This window comes from Morus notabilis, unplaced genomic scaffold (assembly GCF_000414095.1).
Source record: "Morus notabilis unplaced genomic scaffold, ASM41409v2 Scaffold226, whole genome shotgun sequence".
NCBI classification, from domain to species: domain Eukaryota; kingdom Viridiplantae; phylum Streptophyta; class Magnoliopsida; order Rosales; family Moraceae; genus Morus; species Morus notabilis.
The window spans coordinates 289,662-315,675 of NW_010358750.1; the positions used below are offsets into that span (position 1 = coordinate 289,662).

Sequence of the window (26,014 nt, forward strand, 5' to 3'; positions counted from 1 at the left end):
CACAGCCAACTAAAACAAATCCTCTTATCTCTCTCTCTCTCTCTCTCTCTCTCTCTCTAAATTAAGAGTTGGGTTTGCTTGCTAGCAATAACTATGGCTAAGCTTCTCTGTGTTATGCTTCTAGCACTCCTTGCCATTTCCATGGTTGCGACTCAGGCAAGTTTTCTCCTCCAATCCGTTTTTACCGCCGAAAATTCGACATCGAAAAAAATCGCCTTTTTTTTTTTCCCTCCTAGTATATAGTGTCTGAATTTAGCCATGGCTAGTCTCTTCTTGATGAGCTAATCAAGTTTGCTTCTTTATAGGTTTGGGCAAAAGAAGCAGAATACCATCTAGAGAGTGTAAGTTCTTTGTTTCTTTTTCTGTACACACAAGTGAGAGTGAATTTCTTATGTGTTGATCAATCATCTAATTTATCTGATTTTTAAGTACTATCTTTCGTCAACAGGGGAAATATGGACCTGGAAGTCTTAAGAGCTACCGTAAGTAATCATTATTCTATCACTTCATCAAGCCCTTAATTGTCTCTCTAGTTACTCAATTAATCCTGTTTTGCACCATATGTGCCTTAATTGTCAGTCAATTGCTGCTTTTCTTAGCAATTATTACAATTCACCATGCGTGATTAAAACACGAGAGCGGGAGCTTTGAACTTCACACCTCCGGTTACAGTGGGGTGTGCATTTTCCGCTAGGCTGGTCTACGACCACTAATATACCACTTTTTATGTGACAACAAAATGATGTACATAATTTGTTACACTAATGTACCGTTATTATTTATTTTTTTTTTTTTTCAAAAAATGAAAATCGGGCATGATTGAAATGTTTCTAGTTACTTATTATTTAATATTTGATTTTTTTTTTTTTTTTTTTTTGGAATTGGGTGGAACAGAATGCCCATCAGAATGCACAAGGAGATGCAGCAAGACACAATACCACAAGCCATGCATGTTCTTCTGCCAAAAATGCTGCAACAAGTGCCTTTGTGTTCCTCCTGGCTTTTATGGCAACAAAGCTGTGTGCCCCTGCTACAACAACTGGAAGACCAAGAGAGGAGGACCAAAATGCCCTTGAACTACTATATATATATATATATATATATTCCTATTAATACTGGGGTTTTATCCTAATTTACCATTAATTAACACTAAGTGTTAATCTTATTATTTGCTTTATCTGGCATATCCTATTTGTTTTTTTTTTTTTTTTTGTCTCCCCTTTTGTGGCCTAAGTTTTTGAAGAAAATTGGAGATTGTACTCAACTAATATATAAGGTATCCTATTTATGTCATGCAAATGGGTCGGCTTAAAATGATGCTTAAGCGGAAAGAAACTATTCAATGTCTTTGGAGTGCAAAAGGATTACCTCTCTATACAATTTTCAACGGGACAAAACTATTACCTCACGAATCCAATGCTACTTTTCACTTGGCTTAAGTCTAATGGTTTAAATTTAATCCATTTGACTTATTTATCTTCTCACGCCTCACACTTTTACACAAATTACTAGCAATATCATGAAACAAATTTTGCGATCTAAGTGAGATAATCATAATTAAACCAAACTATATATATGTATATACATATACTGACACTTAAATCTCATTTCTACACACACATAACATTCATCTTAAATTTAGCTAATAAATCTGATTTGCACTTTTTTCCTTTTTTTTTTTTTAGAAATATTGTCGAGTTTGGAATTGTTCTTATTTTTATTTTTCACATTTTAAGAGAAACAAAAATGAAAACGATTTTAAAATGGCATTTGGCACAATTAAAGATAAAAATGAAAATGAAAACGATATTTTCTTTTAGTGTAAAATGAGAGAGAAATGAAAAATGACTTTTAATCATTTTTCATTTTTTATTTTCGTTTTCTCCTCTCTCGAGCAGAGAAATAGACATTAATTGGTTTTTTTATACTGAAAACAATCTCTTGACAAAACTACGAAATGTATTTTTAAAAATAATTTCTGTCTGAGATTGAAAACGTTTTCATTTTCATTTTCATACAAAAATAAAATCATTTTGGTACGAGTTCTAAACGCACCCATTGTATCAAAATATTTTTTCCTTAATTTTATCTTTTAAACGAGAGAGAATGATAGCTTTACACTTTTTTTTGCACTTCAACTTTTTGATAGCTACCTTGGATTTTTTTTTTTTTTTTTTTGAAGAAAAATCCTGTGTTTTTAGACCTTTCTCATTAAAACCTTTTTTTCCCTAATTTATATTATTTTTCTCAAAGATACCCCTATTCAAATATTTTGCTTGCTTTTATTTTTTTTTAGAATTTATTCTTTTTCATTTCCACGGATATTTGAACTTGTAAATCTTTTTACTCTATACTATATGTACATGAGAACATGCATTTGTTTAGTCAACCTTTTTTTGTTGATTTTTATTCAATCAATATTGTTTTTTATATATAATTTCATTTTTTTTTCTAATACATGCCTACACTACTATTATAAAAGTTTATGATCTTATTTTCAGTTTAAAATAATTATAGGTTAGTTAAATGACTATACATGTTCAAGTTTAACTTAAATTATATTTTAATTTTACATTTTTATTTGTGTATTCTCATAATAAAAAACAACTAGAACGAATAATTAGAAAACATTGTCAACAATACTTATAATTTTGAATCAAACTTACAAAAAAAAAAAAGGTATAAAAGTAAAAATAAACTTATTAGGCACGTCCCTCATACTGCGTCAAATCTTTACTGTCTGTTGGTGTAGTCAGGATTTGGCCGATGTTTATGCTTAGGAGTAGGCTTTCCTCGGCCATTTTTGGACACTTACTTTTGGCCAAAGGAGATATATACTTCCTTGAGTGTTTGAATTTTTACTTTCTACTCTTAATTAATATCTTTTTTAGTCAAATAATTATATTAATTAAAAGAATATTAATTAAAAATAAAGAGTAAAAATTCATATTTATACACTCTAATGAGACGTTCAACAATTTTTTCTCTCTTTTCGGCCTTAATATTGGTTAGTAGACACCGTGTTAGTCCATAATGTAACTGAAACACAAATTGTCTCCTTTCTCACGTATAAGTTTAGCCCAAAAATGGGGTAAATTAGAGGAATACCGCTTCTAGACAGAGATGACAACAGGATGTGTGGGTTCTAAGGAACGGTTTCCCATCCCCATTCGTACCCCCAAAAATCATCTCTATCCTCATCCATCCCTACTCACCTGAGAAAAAACGGATCGGGATTAGGATCAGAAATTTCTTGTTTGGTATTCTCTAGACCTACCACATTTCTCATCTAGTACAACTGCATAAGGTCTCATAAAACATTAAAAAAAAAAATGTGTGAACTAAAGCACTAAAAAGATATTTACAACATATATATATTTATTAGGCAGAGGAGGGGCGAGAACTGCTTTCCCCGTCTCCTTCCCACCCCAATTCAAGAACAACACTCTTCATTCGTGCTTCGTCCCTGCCCTATTTGAGTGGATCCCTATGCATTCCCAACCTGGCAGAGAATATTGCAATCCCATATTTTAGAGAGTTGGAACTCAAATATATCAATTTTCCGAAAATTTTAATCATTATTTTTTCATATTAAAAAGGAAAAAAGAAAAACTAGATTTCTTTTCTTCAAAAAAGAAAAAAGCAAGAAAAAACTAGATTTAAAAATGGGGAATTGTAGGAAATAGGCTAAAATTTAAAAGTTATGGAGGTAAATTGACTAATTTACCAACTTATAAAAATTAATAGGCCATTTTGTATTTTGTATTTTTCATTTTCAAATTCACCATTTTCTTCTATGGATCATAACTTGTCAGACTATGACTGGTGCCAATGACTGGAGGCCGACATAATTAGTCATGTTATGGATCATAACCTGATAAACTATAGCCGGCGCCGGCAACCCATGACCAGCGTAATCTATTAGATTGTGGATCATAACTTGATAGACTATGGTCGGGGCCGGTGTAATCTGTCAAGTTATAGATCATAACCCAATAGATTATGGCCCGCAGCCGGTGTAATCTGTCAAGTTATGGATAATAACTTATTAGGTTATGGTCGGCAGCCAGCCGGAGACCGACCAACGGTCGGTGTAATCTGTCAAGTTATGGATCATAACATGTCAAGTTATGGTCGGCGGTAAGTGTAACTTGTCAGGTTATGGATCATAACTTGTCGGGTTATGGCCGGAGGCAGGTGTAATATAAGTGTCAGCTTTTTTATTATTTTTTCCTTTTATGTTGAATATTCTCTCTTCTCTCTTTCTCTCTCTAGTATTCGTCTTCTCTCTCTCCGGTCTCTCCCTGTCAATCTCTCTCTCTCTCTCTCTCTCTCTCTCTCTCTCTCTCCTGAACTCCCCTCCTTCTGACGACCTTTTCTTTCCCCCACTCTCTCTCTCTCTCTCTCTCTCCTCTGGTTCTCTCGTCTCTCTCTGATATCTCCTCCATCGACCTCTTTCTAACTCTCTCTTCAACCTGCGACGAGGCTTCTCGCCGTTGAAGATCTAGACGCTCTCTCATCGGAACAATCTTTGTCACGAGAGATGGCACGGTCGAAGTGAACGACGAGTGGTAGGATCGACAGCGCAGCGGCTAGGGATGATAGAATCGCTGACGGAGAAGGCGAACCCGTACATCGGAGAAGACAAACTCGATACTTTTCATCGTTGCGAGACCATCAGTCGTCGATCGCCGTTGCGAGGAATCACAATCATGAGGCATCGTGGTACATATTAGTAGTTGAAGAGAGAGAAGGGAAGAGAGAGAGTGAGAGAGTAAGATGAGAGAGAGAGAAAGCATGGATTGGTTTTTTAAAGAGAGAGAGAGAGGGAGGAAAGAGAAGAGAATGAGTATTAAGATTTGTTTTGGCACGAGAAAGAAAAAATAAAAAGTGTGAATATGTTGTACTTAATTAAGAGCAGTGTTACTATACTCGAGACGGAGGTATTTTTAGTCAAGTTGGTGGTGACCAAGCATAGGCGAGCCAAAGCATAGCATGGCACTTGGGCGACTGAGCATGACAACATGCGAGGATGGCATAGGCGCGGGCCTAGCATGCGAACAAGGCAAGACAAGGCGTACTTAGTCATGGGCACGTGATGACAACATGATGCCTGAGGGAGGCAGGCGGCATTGGACGTGGATGGGCACGGATCTCAGACACGCATGGGCCACGCACGGGCATGGACAGCCGAGCAACTGATGGGTGAGATATTCAGAGTTGTAAGAGTGATGTAGCGCGGATAGACTGCCTATGTCCGCGGAAAGTTGGCATAGGTGTGCCCATGAGCTAGATTGCGTGGACAAGGCCGAACATGGTCGAGATAGGTGGATATATAAATCTGAATTTGCACTTAAATGACCTATATACTAACATTATTTAAACCTTAACCTATTAATTTTAATTCTCCTCTTAATTCGGCCTATTTCCTTCCTTCTCTCTTTAAAATGTAGTATACAGCCCAATGTACACCCGGAATCAAAAAGGGCTACCTGTTATCACTAACTCTTTTGTTGGGCCTAGAAGGTGCTACACCCAAGAACAATCTTGCTACGAAATTGTTTGTATTTAGAGAGAAAATAAAAAATGTCATAATCAAAATAACACTATTTTATTCTGTTATTATTGTAAATTTATCTCATACTACTAATATCATGTAAGTTATTTTTTAATAACCTACAAATTATCTTTCATAATCTGCAAGTTATTTTTTTTAACCTGAATATTTTTCATAATCTGTAGGTTATTTTTTCATAACCTGCAAATATTAAAATTTTGTATAGTGACATAAATAATAGAATTGGAAAAAATAATAATTAAACTTGAAATTTTCTCTTGTATTTATGATAAAATTACATTAAAATCAAGTCTAAATAACTAACAAAATTTAATAAAAATGTAGAAGTCTAACAAAGACCTTCTTCGGTAAGCTGGCTTACCCATAAGATCAATTATGACTGTTAAATCTTATCAAAATCACAACAAATTAAAATTATATGTAGAACATACAGTTTTAATACAAATATAACGGTTAAAAAATAGAGAACTACCGGCAGTTTTTTTTTTTTTCAATCAAGAAACTCTCTTTTTTTTATATTCTATTTGAGAGTAAGGAGATTCAAAAGTCTAGAGGTCAAGACTATAGGTGGAGGTTAATATACTATTAGTTTTCATTAATTTTTTGCTACAATTTTTTTTTTATATAATTTTAAAGGAGTTCTATGATAGGTTAAAAAAAATTACACTACCACCAATTTATATACGACTCTAAACTATTGCATCGCATCAAATGAATCGTACATAAAACTTTAATAAAAATCTAACCGTTAACATCAAGAATTTTCTTTTTACCTTGCTAAAAAAATCTACTTATTCTGTTTCTATAAGGCATTCTAAGAATCTAATGAGAGTTGGTCAGTTCTAATTTTGAAAACCAACAGCTCATCCACAATTCCACACCCTTCAAAAATTACATAACACGACAACTTTATGAGAGTGAATTTGAATGGTATTCAATTCACGTTTTTATACAAAGTTATATAATAATTATTTTAATGATATTATTTTTTATTTTTAAAATATTTTAAATGTTTTTTAATATTTTAGCATGACTAGCAAAATATTGTTATATGTCTAACTTTTCCTTAAAGATAATGGAACATCGACAGAATTTATGGAGTTTCTAATTCTTTTTCATCGTACTAGGATTTTTACTCTTTATGAGAAAATTATTGAATCTATCTTTAAAAGTGTGTGGTATTAAATTTTTACTCATTGTTCTTAATTAGTACTCTTTTGTTAATATAGTTAAGGGCATCAATTAAAAGTTAGAGGTAAAAATCAAGACATATGCACTTTTAAAGGATATATGTCAAGATTTCTCTTAATTTAAGGGAAATGAGACAAATATCTTTTAAAAGTGTATGAGTAAGAATTTTTTTCTTGATTTATCATTCAAATCTAAGGGCTCATTTAGTTTGAGGACTTGAACATAATTTTGATTATGCTCTCTCACAAAAAATTTGAATAAAAAAAGTTACAAATTTTCTCACAAAATTTGAATTTAAAATCAAAATTATTGACTTAAACACATGAACCAAACAAGCCATAAAAAACATCATTGTTAAGGTCTCGTTCATTTCACCGATTCGAGTTTTTAGTTCTAAGTTTTTATAATTAAAAGCTCTCAGAAAATGTCGCATTTAATTTTTTCTACTACAGTTAAAAGTTCTCAGAAAATATTAAATCTTAACTCGAATTGAAAATTTAAATCCACGAAACGAACGAGACCTAAGTCATTCAAAATAGATTTTTGACTATAAATTATCCAGTTAAGTTTCTTATATAAAAGTTTGACTGATTGGTTCTGACTTCCTTGTTATGCATGGATTGTTAGTTTATTAGAAAGTGAGGAAAAGACAGCTTCCACATAAAAATATTTATTCCTTGTCATTTTTATTGGTGAAATGTATTTTCACCCTTTGCATGACCCAACAAAAATGTGTTAAACACTTCATGTGAATTAGTTGAACCTATTTTTTTCACCGAATTGAATTTCTTGATAATGGAAAAGGCAGTTATAGATCATGATTGTTATAATCTACCAAATTCATTTTTTCTATCTTCGCTTTTTTGGTGGGTTTAAATCTACCGCACGCAATAATGTCTCTATCTGCACGCTCATAATTTTCTTATTTGATTGATTTTGTAGGAACCAAATTTCCAGTATCTATCCGTGGCAAATCAATTATCCTTTTTTCTAGTTTCAAAATAGGCATTCGCTTTTTTCCTAATGTCAAGCTCCTTTTAGCCGTCAAATTATATTAAAATTATATATTTTATATATATTTTTAATTTGATGTGATTTAATTTAACTTAATAGTTAAAAATTACACTATTAATAGGTTTAGTCTACAGAAAAAATCAAAAAAAAAAAAAAAAAAAAGCTACCAAGTGAAGTCTATTCATGATTAGTCCCCCTAAACTTCTTTTGATTGATGATGATCATTGGGTGAATTTGGTCTGTTTTCATTTTTTACGTTTTGCAAGACAAAAAGTAAAGATTGAGGAGGAAAACGTGTTTGGAGGAAAAATGATGAAAAAATAAAAATAAAAACGGTTTTCAGTTTAGTGTAAAATAACTTAAAAATTGAAAATGAATTTAAATCGCTTATTATTTTTTTTATTTTGGAGGAAAACGTGTTTGGAGGAAAAAATGTGAAAAAATGAAAACAATAAAGGTTTTTAGTTTAGTGTAAAATGACTTAAAAATTGAAAATAAATTTAAGTCTTTTTTTTTTTTGGGTTGATGCCTTTTCTTTGGGCTTAAATAGACTAACGAATTGCTCTTAAAATTACTGTATGGTTGGCTTCCTCTAATATGCTATATTGACGACCGTAGACTTAAAAAAATTAAAAATAAAAATTATATAACCAAATGGAGTTTCAGTTTTTTCTTATACTAAAAATAATCTCTTAATAAAACTACCAAACGCATTTTTGTCTGAGATTGAAAACGTTTTCATTTTCAGTTTCATGCAAAAATCAGAATCATTTTGGAACTAATTCCAAACGCACCCTAAAATTAAAAGGAGCTTTCTACTAGGTATTTGTATGGATAATCTATGTTTCAAAACATTAAATCTCATCAAAATCAAATTAAAATAAAAAAATTGCATAAAACTAATCATTCTTGGTACAAATTCAACGGTTTAAAAATATAATCCTCCCAGTAGGTTATTTTTTGAGTAATTATTTCTTTATTTTCAAACATGAAGGTCTTATTGTTTTGAGTGTAAAGTGAACATTTGTTAAGATAGAATTCATCTTTATTTATCTATTTTTTTCCTCTCTCGGATAACATATTTTATAATTTTATTCTTGCTATTTTAGTTCGTTGATTTGAGTTTTTAATTCGAGTTGAGATATAACTTTATGTGAGAGCTTTAAAACCCGTTCATTTCACCGATTCGAGTTTAAAATTTGAGTTTTGTTACAGTAAAATGCTCTCAGAAGCAATCACATATAATTTTTTTGCTACAGTAAAAAGTTCTCACATAAACTCACATCTCAACTTGAATTAAAAACTCAAATCAGCGAACTAAACGGCCCTTTAGACTATAGCAAAAAAGTTTAATATGACTGTTTCTGAGAGTTTTTTACTGTAACAAAATTTGAATTCTAAACTCGAATCGGTGAAAAGAACATAGAAATGGGAATATTAACTGTACAGTCTTTGAAACATATCATGATTCATACATACATTCAGCAGTAAAGAGTGGAGTTTCAATTCCCTATTTTCAAGTTAAAAAAGGCAACATTTTCAAGCGAAAAAAAAAACGTTTTTTCACGGTACATTTTAAAATTGCGATCCGTTGATAGAGTAAGTGTTTTTACTGTTATATTAATTTTTTAACGATCAGATCTGCAGCAAAAACAATTCTGTATGGTGCGTTGTAAATTTTTAATATGAGCCTGATATGACTGTTAAATAGTAATGAGACGTTTGGTTCATGAGTTCAGAACTATAATTAATGATTCTAATTTTTGAAATTTAAATTTTTTATGAGAGAAAAATATTGTAGATAATCAAGAATCATAATTTAAAACTAAAAACGAACTCTTGAAACAAACATCTCATTAATCTAATAGTTAAAAATATTTGCTCGGTCACAAATAGGAGATACCATGTAAAGTTTCCCAAAGGAAAAAAAAAGTTATAAAGGCAACAAATAAATCTTACAAAAGGAAAAATTAAATTAATTGTCACATCAACGGTGACTAAAATATCATAAAAAAAAAACTAATGATAATCTTCTTCATTTTCATAAAAGATGGCAACTAATTAATAAAGCTTGAGACGTAGAGAATTGTAACTTCACTGTCATTAATGAGTAGTATACATCAAGCAATCCCCCAATCCCTCTAATAATTGACCTTTGGATTAATTTGGTATGATGTGGTCCAAACTCCAAATTAATTTAGCAAAAGTTGTTTTCATCCCCCAACTCTTTTCTTCACAGAATCACAGGGGAGGACCCATTCATATATACTACAACATATATAGGCCTGTTAAGGACCATATCATTTGAAGGGAGGGACGTCCTATGTACTCACGTCCATAAATTCTAGTGTGCGTCCGTAAATGGGGGGATTTTCTGGTACTAGTATGTTAGATTTTTTAATTGTTAAATTTACATATTTTTTAAATTTTTATGTGATTTTATACGGATGTAATAAATAAAAAACTTAACAAAAAAAAGTCTCTCTAAATATCAAATCATATTATAATAAAAAAAATTGACTCATCCTAGACGTTCAAGAAAAAAAAATATCAGACCAATTGAAACCGCCTGAAGAGGTGCATAGTTTGATTGACCGAATCATGCTATCACAAAGCAACTTAATCGTGATTTATTGGTAATTAGTGGTTAATTTGAAATTGTGGAGCTGAACAGAATCAGCCTCCATTTTTTCTACTTTAGCAAGCTATTTTACTCTAATGCTGGGGAGTGTATTTTTACTGTTAGATTAATGTTTCAACATCTAGATACGCAAGAATAACAATTTTGTATGGCGTGATGTAAAATTTTAATACGGGCATGCATAGATTTAACCATTAAAAAATTAATTCAATAGTTAAAAATAATTATCCTACCAATAGAGTAAAATAGCTTACTCCACCGTAAAGATTCCCTTAAAATTATAGGAAAAACACAGTTTTTTCTTCTCATTTTCTTTCAATCAGTGTTTGGTCAATTTTATCCCTATTCGATTTGTTTTTGACATTTTTTTAGACTGACTGAAGAATTCTCTAAGACCATCTCTAATGTAAATGTTAATATTGTTTGTAAATTTAACAGCAAAACGTATGATATAGTATGTTATATTTATTTTTTTCTCTGGTGTATAAAGCTATTTGAAATGTTAAATTTACTTTTTGATATGATTATTAAGTTTTAAAAGTTGTAAAAGTAAACTTTTATTTTTAAAATAATTAGAAAATATAAAGGTTGCAATGATTGTATGAAAAGGTAAATATATCAACTAATAACAATTAAATGTCAAATTTTTCATATGCTATACTTTAATGAGAAATTTGTCACAAAATATAGTATGAGATATTTAACATAATAAATAGCATTTAATTGAAGACTATTTTTTATACTCAAATGTTAACTTTGTAATTAATACATTAGTTATAATATTGCATTAAAAATGCTGCAAAGTTTAAATGTGAGAGTCAAATAAATGGTGAAATTATAGTAAGCAACCATGTTTATTGAAAACTTCAAAGTCCTCATTTTTAGAACAGCACCATACCCAATATAATTTAGTCACATATGCGGATCCACATTTTGCGGGACTTAATTGCGAGTCATAAGTGATGTTGAGTATCACAACTCATATAGATTAGACTCATTTGTGAGTCTTATATTAATGAAAAATATTTAAAGACATTATCAGTGTCAAGTAACATCAATTCATTACTAACAGAAAATAGATTTTATTTGTGAGTATTATATTAGGAGACTTACTTTTTATAAGTGGGTGATACTTAATATTATTAGTATCGTATAATATTGTTTAATATTATCAGTATCCTATAATATTGTTTAATATTAACATGACTTATTTTTTATTAGTGGGTGGATGGTGCTAATGTCCTCTAATACTCTTGTTGCTCATTGTTACACTACATTAAGGTGAGGAAGCTCACACGGTAGCAAGACCCAAGAGCCAAACAGAGAGAGAGAGAGAGAGAGAGAGAGAGAGGGACACGAGAAAGGGCCTCAAAGTCTCTCTCTCTTTTCTTGTGCTCTCCATTTCGTATACAGCCAACCAAAAGGCAAAAACATTATACAACAATTTTCACCCAAAAAGAGTCCACGAGAAAGCTGAAAATAAAATAAACGAGTAAAGTTGTGACTCAGTCCAAAGACTTTGTGTACACCCTCTGCATTTCTGAAGGGAATATCTGCACGCCATTGCAGCATCGCTTTCTAAGCTCATTCTCAGGTACTCTTTTTCCAAGTTTTTAGTCTCTACCCAGTTCGTTTTATTGAAAACCCAGATGAGAAATTTCCTGTTCTTCAGTTTTTCATCGTTCTTTGTTTTGTTCATTCCTTGTCGTAGACAGTTTCTGGATTTGTTTTTCATGGCTTAATGTTGTGGAAGACGTACTTCATTGGGGTGTTCTGGTTTTATTTCTTTGCAGATTTTGCAAATTGCTTAGGGGATTGATTAACTCGTAAAGAGAGGGCCTTTTTTATTGTATAGATTTCGGATTGCCAGAAAATCAAAGATTATTTGTACGGCATCTTCAGAAAATCATAACCCATATGGATGTCTTTTGGAATTGATTGTTATATTTCTCTAGGAAGTTGGAGTGGTGACATTGTGTAAAAGAGCCACCATGAATTGTTTCTCAATACTCAATAGGAATGCAGATTTTGTTATCAATTTTGGGGAGGTACATTAATAGGTTTTTATGTTGCCCTTTAATCTATAACCTAGAAATATTTTTAGCCTTTTGCTATATCTGTTGAAGTAGCCAAAAGTAAAGAGAGTTTGGTTTCTCTTAGTTTTATTTATCAATGTCAGAAAAGAGCAGGCTTCCCTCAAGGTTCCATTTCTATTTGATAACCATTTCCTTGTTCCTTTTAGTCCTATCTTCGGTTTTCCTTCTTCAATTCAGAAATGCTCCTTTGATACCCAAATCAGTGTTTGAGCTAATTCTTGTCAATACCACCTCACTTTACTCAAACGCCAATGTTGGAGAAGAGCATATTGAGACTTCACAAGTTGTTGCCGAAAGACCCTCGAATAGTAAAGAGCCACCTTTTCCACTTTCCAATAATTTGACAAAGAAAGCAAGTTCTTTCATAAGGCAGAAACTGATGGCGTGTGACCCAACTCAGGCGCGCTTGAGAGTGTATATGTATGACTTGCCTCCCGAATTTCACTTTGGATTATTGGGTTGGAAGGGGAAGAGGAATCAAACATGGCCAAGTGTGAACGACCCGAGTCAGATCCCGGCTTATCCCGGCGGGCTGAATTTACAGCATAGTATTGAGTATTGGCTCACTCTTGATCTTCTGTCATCGAACGTTCCGAAAATTTCCAGGCCTTGCACTGCAATCAGGGTGAAGAATTCGAGCCAGGCGGATATTATTTTTGTGCCATTTTTCGCGTCTTTGAGTTACAACCGGCATTCTAAGCTTCGTGGAAAGGAAAAAGTTAGTGTGAACAAGAGGTTGCAGGAACAATTGGTGCAGTTTTTGACGAGTCGCCAGGAATGGAAAAGACATAATGGAAAAAACCATGTAATAGTTGCTCACCATCCAAATAGCATGTTGGACGCAAGAAGAAAGTTGGGTTCTGCTATGTTTGTTCTCGCAGATTTTGGAAGATACCCAGTTGAAATAGCAAATCTTGATAAGGATATAATTGCGCCTTACAGGCACCTAGTCACTACTGTTCGCAGCAATCAATCAGCCTCATTTCTGGAACGTCCTATATTGGCTTACTTTAAGGGAGCAATATACAGGAAAGACGTGAGTTTCTTTGATTTTCTTTTGCATTATGAATATTCAAGTGTTTTTCTTTCAATGCACTGTGGATCCCAATACAAGTCTTTATTTTTGCCTTTATTTGTTACACATACTTTTCTCTATGGCCCTGTTTCACTTGATAGTTTTGGGAAAGATGTTGATAAGAATCTATGGTGATACTAGTGGTGATTATCTGATCCTGTACTCAATTGAATGTTAGGAGTTAAGTTTCAATTTGTTTGTCATAACCTTGGGAAGATTTAGAAATGAGGAATGAAATTAGATTTGGATGATGAAACAAAACCATTTTGATTTAATAGTGCTTGATCCCAAAAACATGAATGTAGGACAAGCATAAAAATTGAGAATTTAGTGTGTAATATCATATGTTGAAAAGACAACTTCTATTTCTGTTATTATTATGGCTGCACAATAATTCACCATATGTTAATTTTCTCAAGGTTTTGACGTCTTATAATTCATTTTTGCTGGAGTTTCTTTCGTTAAAAGCTGCTCTTTGCTGCTTTCTTTTCCACTGCCAACAATGTGCTAGAAACCAGATGACATCCATACACTAGAAGAACTAAATTTTATTTTCAGGGAGGAGTAATACGCCAAGAACTATTCTATCTTCTCAAGGATGAGAAAGATGTACACTTTAATTTTGGTAGCATTCGAGGGAATGGTATCAACCAGGCAGGCCAGGGAATGGCATCCTCAAAGTTTTGCCTGCATATTGCTGGCGACACCCCTTCCTCGAACAGGCTATTTGATGCCATTGCCAGTCACTGTGTTCCTGTGATAATCAGTGATGACATTGAGCTACCATTTGAAGATGTCTTGGACTACACACAGTTTTGCATATTCGTTCCCGCACCCGATGCTATTCAGAAGGGATACCTATTGAATCTTCTTCGAGGAATTGAGCAAGACAAGTGGACCAAGATGTGGGAAAGGTTAAAAGAAATCACACATCTCTTCGAATATCAGTATCCATCCCAGTCTGGTGATGCTGTAGATATGATTTGGGAGGCAGTTTCCCGTAAGGTTTCTTCCATACGGTACGATAGTAACAGGAACAATAGATACAACAGATCTAGGCCAAGAACACTAGTATAATCACCCACATAAAAGATTTGACTCAATGAGATCTCTCGAAGTCATGGCATTTGGATATCATCAAGCATTTTGGCTGACGGTAGGCATATAGAGAGAGATACAAGCCAAGTTGAGATCTATTATGGATTTGCTTTGATATGATTTTTCAAAGAATTCATGACCACTTGTGGTACTATTTAGTTTACATTGTTAAGCCTTTTTGTATCTCTCTTTGTTAAATTCTTTTTTATTTATTTGTTTCTGCTGATTTAGTTGATATGGAAGTTGGATGAAGGACCAATTAACTGCCTTTACATTCCCCTTTATCACCTTAAAAGCTAAAGCAGTACAGAATTGGAACTCTGATCAGAAATGTGTTTGAATAAGCAAAACCTTCAAGCTGGTGACAAATTGTTCTAGAGTTCACTCTTTCTATGCAAAATAACAACAAAAGATGGGAAAACAGACATAGTACAGGTAAGACAAAGCGGACAAGTTCTTTCTTAAGAGGAAAAAGAAACCAAAAAAAAAAAAAAAAAAAAAAAAAAAAAAAAAAAAAAAAAAACATCAATTTGCTGAGAAGAAAAGAAAAGAACTATGATTTGTAAGTGAGGACCAGCTTCATCATGCTCAAAAGTATTCAGCTATTGGTTAGGACCTAAAAGTTTATACAATATATAATGATGAACACCAGGCTCACAGATGGAATTTTTTTTTTTTTTTCAGCAGCTCAACAAAAACCTTTGACTAAAAATTTAAAAAAAAAAAATTAAAAAAAACTATATATAACTCTAACCAACCCTTTTTTAAAGAAACAATCAGGAAGCAGAGAAATGCCATGCCTCCTTCATAGTGCTCTAACGCATCAACTACAGCCACAACAAGCCTCCTTTTGCCTGAAACTCCTTTTCTTTCTTCTCTCCATTTAAACTTGCATTAGATATGTCAGCACCTGTTGTGAATTGGATCCGACCCTCTTCGCACTCTTCGCTTGTTCGATTGATTTGGATCGAATGTCATCGAAGGTGCGGGCGCCAAATCCAGCTTCCTTTCCAAATCCTCTAGAGCAACAGACTTGAAGAAATGCACATCACCAAGAAATGGTAACTTGGCCTTGTCCCATCTGAGGGCCAAATCTTTGCTTCTCAGGGCAGACACATTTTGCGGTCGAAGAGCGAAAACCACAACACAAAAAAGAAGAAGAGGAAGAGGTGATACCCTATAAGCCAAAAGGCCCATTCTTGTGTTTTTGAGGGACAGAATGACAGAATTAAGAGGTACAATAACTCTTGTGCATTCAAGCAATGATGAGAGAATGAGTTTTGTTGTGTCTTGTGCGTGTTTTTGTCTATGGATAAAACTTTGTTTCCCTCTTGTTTTGTGGTTCCATTCCTGTGAGAACAAGCCAAGTTTATGTCTTTTATGGGATTTGGAAGACTAGAAAAGCATAAATAAAGCAAAATTCAATAAGGGTGGTAGGGCCCAACAAAAAACATGCAGGGAACTTTCAGATTCACCTCAATCATAAGCCTGCCATGGAAGCAATATAAGGCTGTTTTAGAAGACTCTTTCTGACAGGTTTGAATGAAAAGTTGGTTTTGGAACGCTATCCTTGGGAAGCCAAGTATCTTTTAGGTTTGGTTCCCCCCACATATCTCCATCATTTGCATTAGGCTCTTTTTTACCAAATAAAGACCAAACCCCTGCCACGTCAGATCATGTTGCTGACGTGTAACTCAGCATATCCTCAAAACACATATGATAAATTGCTTTTTTGGTTATGTTTTGGCTTTGCAGAATCTATACAGCTAGTTTTGCTTATCAAGTTATATTCTTCCCATAAAAAAAAGTGAAAAGAAGGAAAGAAAACGGCTATAAATCTTGCATCTATTGTATGTGAGCTAGAATTTTGTGGTGTGAATATATCCACCGTGGCATAAATCCAATACATCACCAAAAAATCTAATACATTATACAGTGGCGGAGCCAAAAAATTTGTTCAGTGAGGGCATGAATTAAATTAAAACTTTCAACTAAAATGACGTTATGATTATTTTAATTCAATTTTTGTGATTTTTGGTTCGAAATATTATGAATTTACATATTATTGTGGTCTATTTTTAGTTTAGTTGGTATTTTTAATTTGAAATATATGTATATTATTAAACTCAAAAGTTAAATTTCAGTAGTATAATTGGAATTTTTTCTAAAACTTAAGTGTAAATGTTGTAAATTAATAGTTTCAGTGGGGACAAAGTAAGAAGAAAATTGCAAAAAAAAAAAAAAGAAGAGAGAAATATATATATATATATATATATAATTTTAGGGTTATAATACAAAGTTACCAATTAGGTCAGTGGAGGCAGCTGCCCTAGGCCCAAAATATGACTCCTTCAGTGATTCACATTGTGGTGTTACTTGTATTGAAAGTTACTGATACTAGAAAAATATTTGTAACTAAGCATTTGATAATTGCAAAATGGATGTTTATCATTAGATAGCTACTATGAAATGTGTTGCTAGAAACAATAGTAGGCACTAGATGGTGGCCCTTTTTTTTTCCTTTTCTAACTTACATTTTTTTTTTTTTTTTTTTTTTTTGGTATTATAGTAATTGTAGAAAGAAAGCCGTTAAAGTATAGATATTGCATGAAGGGTGAGGAACAGACTAGCAGTAACCTTTTCATATTAATTAAAAAAAAAAAAAAAAAACAGTCACTAGCTTTAAGAACAAACTCCCGCTTTAAGTTAGATAGCTTTAGAATTCCAAGCTCTCGTCTCCATGCAGCACCCAGAAAAAAAAAAAAAAAAAAAAAAACACTCCAGTCTTGGTTTCTTGTGCTAAATGGAACTCCTTTATGCTTTTCTTTGCACTCTCTTTGGATTTTGCTAAGCTCTAGAACCCCTTATTCACATTTTCGAAGCAAACCCCATTTTAGTTTTGGCCTCACATTCTTTTATGTTTTTTTTTTTTTTTTTTACACATAAATAATTTTTTCTCTCTATTATCCATGAAGACCCTCTTTCTCCATTTTTTTTTTTTTTTTTTTTTTTTTTTTGGAAAGAGCGAAAATTGTAACTTGGGTTTGAGATGAAGAAAGGCAAGTCTAAGGGAAGAAGGGGACTAGTCATGGTCCAAGGGCCAAATATAAACCTAGATACTTTCATTGTTGTGGGGGCTTTTGCTTTGTAGCTGTGTTAAAGCAAAAAAGAAATGAACGGACTGTTTCTTTCCCAAAATCATCCTTCACCATCACATTCAACTTTAACAGCTAAAATCACTGGGCTTCTTGAATTTTGGTATCATTTTTTGTGCACCTTATTTATCTATTTTCACAAAAGAGTATCATCTACTACCAATTCCTGGTCTGAAAAAAAAAAAAAAGACTGGTATGTATCGGTCCACAGTAAAATTTACATCTTTCTAAGTTCAAATTTAAGAAAAAAACAAAATTGTTATCATAGGTTCATTTACTAAATGATGCACTTATGGGTCATTGAATCACCTCATCTTAAAAGCCCTTATGGTCGAATTATTCGTGAGTTTTGTGCATTCTTTGTTTCTGTGTATTTTGTCAAAACAAAAATTTCTAATTGAATAAAACAGTAGTAATAGAATCTTTTATCCCGTTCATTTCACCGATTCGAGTTTAGAATTCAAGTTTTGTTACAGTAAAAAGCTCTCAGAAATAGTCACATCTAATTTTTTTTACTATAATAAAAAACTCTCACATAAAATCACATCTCAACTCGAATCAACGAACTAAATATGTTTTTTGCCTGTTTACTTGGTCAGTGAACCTTTTGCCCACCGGGTTGTTATGATTTTGAACAGCTTATCATAGAGTCAAAAATCACGTGCTGAAATTCTAGGAGTGAATTTTATCTTCAAAGTACCTTCTTGAACAAACATGACCAAAGATGCGGTTCAATCTTAGGGGGAAAAAAAAAAGAAAAAAAGAAAAAAAGAAGACAGTAGATAAAGATTACAAAAACAAATGAGCAAACTTATTAGGTAACGTTATCATTACTCCTCTTAAAAAGTGGATCTTTAGTATTTGCTAATTTCAGTTTCATAAACAAAGCCTAATGTTGAGTAACCAATCCCAAAAGGCAATGATTTTCTTTCAAATTGGTCAAAAGGGTCGACCATAAGATAAAAATTTTCACTAGAAAATAGTAAAGCAAATATCTTTTTTTGTAAATTGTGATAATACAATTATCAAAACTTGATTAGCATCATTCAACGGAAATGACCACAAGTACCTCAAGTTCTTCACCTTTTTTGCATCTTATTCCAATGACACAAACAATAAAGGGAATACCAATCATTTGTACCTTATCAAAAAAAAAGAACTTAAGTGGGGACTGGCTTTGTTCAATTAACTGCAAAGTTGGATAACATATTTTAATTGTTTCAACAAATTTGTATGATCTTGCATAATACATAGATGGACAAGCTTGTGGAGAAATGTTGGACAATCAAAGAACAAAGTACCAAAGTTTCAACAGATTTTTTGGTTTGTTCAAGACTGTTCAATGACAATACATTGCAGCAATAAAATAACCTGCATTAAACGACCATTGTGAGGAAGGAAAAGACAGTCAAGAATCGAGTAACAGGAACAACCCTATAAAGATTGATGCCTCGTGGTGTTCTTTTAGTCGGAAATTATTTAGATAGGAATTAGGATTATTTAGTGAGTCCTATAACATTCTCCTGATGACTCTTGTAATCGATCTGTTTATAAATTTTATGTGTTATGTTTCTCTGTGTTTTATCAAAAGTATTCCCACGTATTGTCGCATAATTTGATGAGTTTTTACAAGGCTTATATTATTACGAATTAGACACTATTATTCTTTATACGGAGAGCAATAAAATCATAAAAGAAAAGTAAACAAACAAAAACGCACACAAAATTTATAGTCGTTCACTTTTGTTATTCATAATACTTTTACTTTCAACTGTCACAATAATTTAAAAAAAAAATTAAAAAGAGAAATCGTATACCTCTAAAACTCACTGTGTTTTTTCTGACCTTTATTTTAGTCCTGAAAAAAATATGTCATGACAATAATTAAGCTTCACATCTTAACCTGAATTCTATTCAAAGGTTGTACATTCCAAGTCCTACCTTAATGGTCTAGTTACTTTCATTGGGTTGACAGAATCTTTGAAACAATATTGAATTGTATGAAAACATCAACCTATAACCCTATAAAGTATAAACTTTTTTTATTAGAAAAAAAAATATGATAAAAAAAAAGCCCTCCGTAAAAACTTGCATGAATTTGAATATGGCAAATTGACGCTCGAACTTGAGCTTTAAACACTTGCGAAAATAGTATAGCAGATTAGCAGTGAATGTATTCCTTTCCACATCAACGGAGTACACTAGAATGAAATATATATGAGAAAATTTCGTATTGGTATATTGTGTTTTAACATAATTGTCTTTTAGTGTCTTATGTTTTTAATAATTTTAAATTGGTACATTAACTCTTTAAAAAATCATTTTTTAGTACCTTAAGGTCATTTTTAAGATGTAAAATGTCAAATATTTACCATTTTCATTACTTTACCAAAAATTAATAAATTTAGAAAAAACTCTAAAAAATTATTTTTAATTTAAAGCATTATTTTTAGTTTTATTTTTTGAATGTTTAAAATATTTTCAGAATTTTTCTAAATTTATTATTAGTTTTTTGATTAATTAATGAGAAATGTAACTTTGACATTTTACATTCTAAAAAATGACTTAAGGTACTAAAAAATAATTTTCTCAAACGTCGAGGTACCAATTTAAAGTTATAAAAACACAAGGTATTAAAAGATAATTATACTAAAATACATGGTACTAATATGAAATTTTACCCATATATATGGGTGTGATTTTAATAGTTATTCTAATATTTATCTATCAATGAATATTATTATTTTAACGTAAGATATTTTATTCGACAATCGTAATAAATTAGGTAGTTGACCTTTATACTAATTAATGAGATTGATAACATCATTTACATCATTAAATTACTATATTTAATAGCAACCTTATATAAACGTAACTATAGAAAACTCGTCTATATATACATATATCTAATCTATGTATGTATATATATATATGGATGAGTTTTTAGTAGCTACGTTTCCATCAGTGATTACCTATTAAATATAAAAAATTAATAATGTAACGTGATAAGAATCTAAATTCATTAATTGTCATAAATTTTTTTATCAGCTGTCTAATTTATTATAACAATTAAATTAATATCTTGCCGTCAAAATATTAATAGGCATGGATAGTTAATTATTGAAATAAACATCAAAACCACACTCGTGTGTGTATACATAAATAAATAAATAAATATATATATATATATATATGCACACTCGTAATAAAGAGGTAGAGATGATATATTGTTGTTTCTGACTCAAAGAGGAAACTCCAATATATAGGCTGGAAAAGAGGTATTTGGCAGCAGTACATGATCATCAAGTATATTGTAATCCAATAATGTTGATTTAAGAAAGAAACATATAAGCACAAGTCTTATATAGTCCGCAATTATGTCAATATGTGGATCATCCTTTCTTTAAGAAGTTTCTCATGCCGCATTAGAACCATGATTATGTACAAAAACCAAAAATGAGAAACTTTTAAGTTGAAATAATCTGATAATAAACACACACATCAGAAACAGAAAATTACAACCTTCTGTTCCCTTTCTTTAAAATCTAGTAGAATAAAAAAGATCAACAATAGGCTTGAATTTTTCAAGCGCGGTTCGTCTTTTCCGCCAATAAGGATTAAGGAAAGACTCATTGAAGTGGCCCTTGATGCGGAGTCACAGCAGGGCCTGGAGCTATTCTGAACTGCAGGCCCCGATGCTGCCCTGCCTGTATCATAAATGCAACTTCGGTTGCGGCGAGTGCTGCGGCCTCCTGATCCAACATGAAAATATGCAATGCAAATTCATTAAAGAGTAAACGAGGTGCAGCATAAAGTGATTAAGAAATTCTGTGTTAACACTTAAAATTCAACGCTTTTAGCCAATAATCTAGAAATAATTTACGTGCTAATAGGTAATCAAAGAGCATTTACACAAATTCATGTTGCTGAGAAGCAGAAACAATAACAAACACAATATAATCATATATATTGTGTGTGTCTCTGTGTCCGAGTGTGCATTTGTTTAAAAAGGAAATCAGCAAGTAATCATAGCCTTTTGGTGTGATCCAATCAATTCGAAGCGAAAAGATTTTCCTTAGAAAACTAAAAGAAGAGGATTGCAGAATTGAAGAGGTTCACAATTTCAAAGTCCAATTTCATCAGGTGAAAAATATGTTCTTCCAAAAGACAGAAAAGTTGCTCAAAACATGATTCCAGCATTCTTTCACTTGGCCATTTTAGAATAAAAGATTCCATTAGGCTTTACATTTCTGACCAATCTACAGGCTACCATCACCCGAAATCACAAGTCCTAGATGACTATCATCGAAAACAAGCAGAAAGCAGCACTAACCTGTCTTTGCCGTCGACGCTGCAATATACTGATGGCCCAGGCCATAATGTAGCATGGGAGAAGAAAACCAGCAGCCCGTAGTAAGAAAAGCTGTCACAAAATCCACCAGCGATTTAGCCAAAAACTAGAGTCTACTAAGATACAAATTGTCACGAGGCACATCCATCAAGATCTAACTCACAGAGAAAAAAGCGGAAGCATCATCCTCGTCGTCAGAATCAGGAAGTGCTAAAGCATGCCTCAAGAATAGAAGACCCATCAACTGCCAAAAGATAAGAGATAAAATTTGTAAATATTTTTTATTTCTCATCAACAGAGAGTAGAAAGCCAAGAAAACATGCTGCAGAGCCAACAAGTTGGAACCAGATTAGACAAACAAGTTATGATGCTATTTAGTAGTGACCACTCAGAACTACCATGTGAAATAGGGGCTCTTGAGCCCTGAAAAAGTATGGACCAAAAAGAAAGTGAAAAAAAAAAAAGCATCATAATAGAATTCATGAAGAAAATACAGACCATCAGATAAGGCACTACTATATAATTTCTGATTAAGCAAAATAGCAATCGAAGCATCTCACAATTAGAGCAGCCGAGCGGCAAAAAGCTGCACCACCAGCATTTGTATCTGCATCATATTCAGCCTCCAGAAACTGGCGTTCTGATGCCGCCACCGCCAATAGTCGAGGGTCATGCAAATCTATAGGGGCACCAGAAATTGTCCAATCCTCACTGTAACAACAAAAAATATATAGAATATAACAGATGAGCATCTAATCTACAAGGTTTGTAAAATAGATAGAATTTGTGAAACAACAATAATTTTGGGACATGAAAGAGGAATAGGATTTGTTTTAGACTTTCAGTGCCCAACAAAGAAATGTAAGAAGTTAGACAACTCTTTTACATATAAGCTTATTATGATCCACAGACTAAATTAAGACCAATATTTCAGAACGAGATTAGCATATATAAATCTCAACTTGCCTGATGTCTATTGTAGTCTCTTCAGAGTGAGGGAGAGGTGGTGGGGCAGTATAACCAGGTTGGTAAGGCTGTCAAGAAACAAAATTTTTCATGAAAACCCAGATCGAGGTTGCAACTTATCGGGGAAAAAGTAGAGTTTTGAAAGTAAGAAAGCATATTAGCATCTGCTTTAAAAACTAAAAAAAAAAAAGATTAAAAGAAAAAAAGGCAAGGGACACGGAAGAGGATGGCTTAGGCCTTGCTCATCACATATTTAAGCCGCAACATTGTTTTCCCCACTTGTAATTCCTTCTCTAAGTTACTATCCCTTCATGTTTGTTTGAAGTTGTACTTTTCTTCATCTTTTTTTTTTAAAAAAAAAAAAGAGAAAACTACTTAACATGATATTCCAATAGAAAAGAGAGCAAGATCCATTGCAATGATGCTGCTCTAGTTTCCAATCAAAACAACGATAACTATCATTGCTCAAGATGCAGCAACTTATGTAAAGGTTCACCAAGCAGTAGGTTCAAATACAGAAATGATTCGAGCAAATTCCTTTCTCATTAGACATTATGAAAGTGAGTATTTCAGATGCTAAGATTAAATGACTTGCCTTGTTGCAAATTTCACAAGTAACATCTCCTTTCTCATTGCACCATCGCTGGACACATTTCCTATGAGCAAACTGAACCCAAAGATGGGAAATTTTAGTTATTAGCTATGATATTGTGTGTGCATTACTATTGCTTATGTATACAAAGACAATGAACTTAATATCAAACTCTAAAGTTCCGCCTCTTAGTATAAATTAAGACCAAAGAAAAATGTATCGATTCCATATTATAGGCTTCAATGCTAGAAAGACAAGAAACCCGGTTAAGCAGGGAAATTTTCCGAGGGAGGAAAAAGTAAAAAGCAAACTAACAGGTTTTGAAACACTGGAACATAGTGATCTACTTTTGAATGGAAATGGTTTTGTAAACCCTTTGCATATTCCTTCAATAAATTTCAAGGAAAAAAAAATGAAAGGACCAAAAAGAGAGACTAAAAGTTGCAATGTGTCCATTTATGCATATAAATAAAAATGAGACATAACTTTGCAAAATACCTTTAAGCTGCCACTGCAAGCACAAGGGACCTCTAGATTTTTAAGGGTGTCCTCTTCCTGACAAATACGACATTCTGATGTCTGTATCAGGGGTTCTTCTTCTCCAGGCATACCCTGTTCTTCCACACCATCAACATTGACGACACAAGTAGACACCTCAGTAGTTTTCTGAGAACAAGGGCTCCCCAAGGACGATCCCGAAGAATCACTCCCTTGCATTGATTCCAAACTTTGAGCTGTTATAAGATGGTCAGCACACAGGACCAGATGATCACCCATTCTTGCTCAAATCAAAGCTCCTGATCGCCCTTTCTAACAAGAATGCCATTAAAACTCAAACAAACTTAACATTTAGTACAATACACTTATCCCATCATATATAAATACGACACTAAAAATATTAGTTCTTTCATGATCTGAATCCAATAGAGGAATGACTGAGACCCGCTAAGTCAATCGTTGGTGAAGTTATTCCACGTTGAGGAAAACGCAAAAATATTACATTTATATCTTCATTTCACTATCATCTGCCTCAGTTTTTGCAACTAGACAGAAAGCAAAGAAATGTTTGGAAATTCTAAAGCAGGTTAATAAATAGTCACATTCATAAGGCTTCATATTTCATTTATCTTCACTTTTGTTATTTTTCCAAACCATCGGAAGGTCTAAGCTATTACTAGAAAAAGCAACATTTTAACAAAACAAGGAGCTAAAAACAATTCCCCAAATAAGACTTTTTATTGTGTGTTTAACTGAGAGTAGAGAAACAGAAAATGAAATATCGAAATTCAAATATTTCAGCCTGAAGTTTAGCCCTAAAAATTAAAAAAAAAAAAGTTTACTTCCTAAAAAAAAGAAAATAAGAATAAAATGAAAAGAAGAAGCTTCAAGGTCAAGATTTTGTACTGTTCAAGCCAGACATGAATGCCTTGGCAAGCTTAACAGAACTCAATTTTCCACTATTTTCCGTCATTTTCTCAGCTACCAAACAAAAACAAACGATATCAGGATATCCAATCGTTACCAAATTTCCCAAGTTTTTCAAAGAACGAACTTCAAACCCATCATCAGTACAATTTTTCCCAAAATAGAAAACAAAATTCTCGTATAATTCAATAGCCAATGCAAAACCCAATTCCATGATTTAAATTAAAAGTAAAAAAAATAACCCCACAAACACATTTGGAAGCCTGAAAAACAACAATGCATCAAAGCAAAAACAGAAGAACTCAAAAATCAATAAACAAAACGAAATTACCTCTCGAAAAAAGAAAAAATAAAAGAAGTTTGGAAGGAAAAGTACCTGAGAAATTGTGTGATTTTGGAAATGGAAATTCTTCTTGACTTTTGGTTTGGTTTCAGAGAAGAACTTTCAGTTCTATTTATTTTAGCTTTCTTGTTTTTTCCTTCGAAATGACAACAAAAATTTGGACAAAATTCGGGTTCGGATTTTAAATCTTAGGCTCGGTAACGTCCGTCTTAGACAAGCTCAATTTTACGCTTTATTTTTTCTTCTTAAGAAAATAAAAAAAGAAAGAGAGAGAGAGAAAGAAAGAAGAAAAGTGGGATTTAACGGTAACAGACGTTAAAGGAGAAAAAGGTCTGCTGCGCTCCGTTTTCCACACGAATGCATTCAATTCAAGGAGTTGACTCTCTTCCATCCAATGTGCTCGGCCACATCGTAAAATGAGTTGTTACCCATTTTGAAATGGGAATTTTTTTGTTCCACCGGTGAGAACAGAACCGTTCCATTAGTTTT

The 26,014-nt window shown here is 32.6% G+C and overlaps 3 protein-coding genes across 4 annotated transcripts; 2 read left to right on the forward strand and 1 right to left on the reverse strand.

The window, feature by feature from the left end:
- LOC21399023 (gibberellin-regulated protein 6) lies at positions 1-1,293 on the forward strand. The gene is made up of 4 exons (XM_024162445.1): positions 1-156; positions 306-341; positions 449-482; positions 895-1,293. The coding sequence occupies exons 1-4, from the start codon at positions 94-96 to the stop codon at positions 1,074-1,076; spliced, it is 315 nt and encodes a 104-aa protein (XP_024018213.1). The 5' UTR covers positions 1-93; the 3' UTR covers positions 1,077-1,293.
- Positions 1,294-11,857: 10,564 nt separating this feature from the next.
- Positions 11,858-15,111, forward strand: LOC21399024 (probable arabinosyltransferase ARAD1). The gene is made up of 3 exons (XM_010093217.2): positions 11,858-12,018; positions 12,218-13,556; positions 14,154-15,111. Exons 2-3 carry the CDS (start codon positions 12,597-12,599, stop codon positions 14,670-14,672), a joined length of 1,479 nt encoding a protein of 492 aa, XP_010091519.1. The 5' UTR covers positions 11,858-12,018; positions 12,218-12,596; the 3' UTR covers positions 14,673-15,111.
- Positions 15,112-21,215: 6,104 nt separating this feature from the next.
- On the reverse strand, positions 21,216-25,663 carry LOC21399026. 2 transcript variants are annotated; one of them, XM_024162442.1, is made up of 8 exons: positions 25,559-25,663; positions 24,256-24,563; positions 23,761-23,832; positions 23,166-23,233; positions 22,760-22,910; positions 22,363-22,443; positions 22,182-22,271; positions 21,216-21,600 (listed from the first exon to the last, which is right to left on the reverse strand). In XM_024162442.1, the coding sequence occupies exons 2-8, from the start codon at positions 24,532-24,534 to the stop codon at positions 21,478-21,480; spliced, it is 864 nt and encodes a 287-aa protein (XP_024018210.1). In that variant the 5' UTR covers positions 24,535-24,563; positions 25,559-25,663; the 3' UTR covers positions 21,216-21,477. The 2 variants fall into 2 exon arrangements, with proteins under 2 accessions (XP_024018210.1, XP_024018209.1); XM_024162441.1 differs by having other exon boundaries at positions 24,256-24,567.
- Positions 25,664-26,014: the final 351 nt, after the last annotated feature.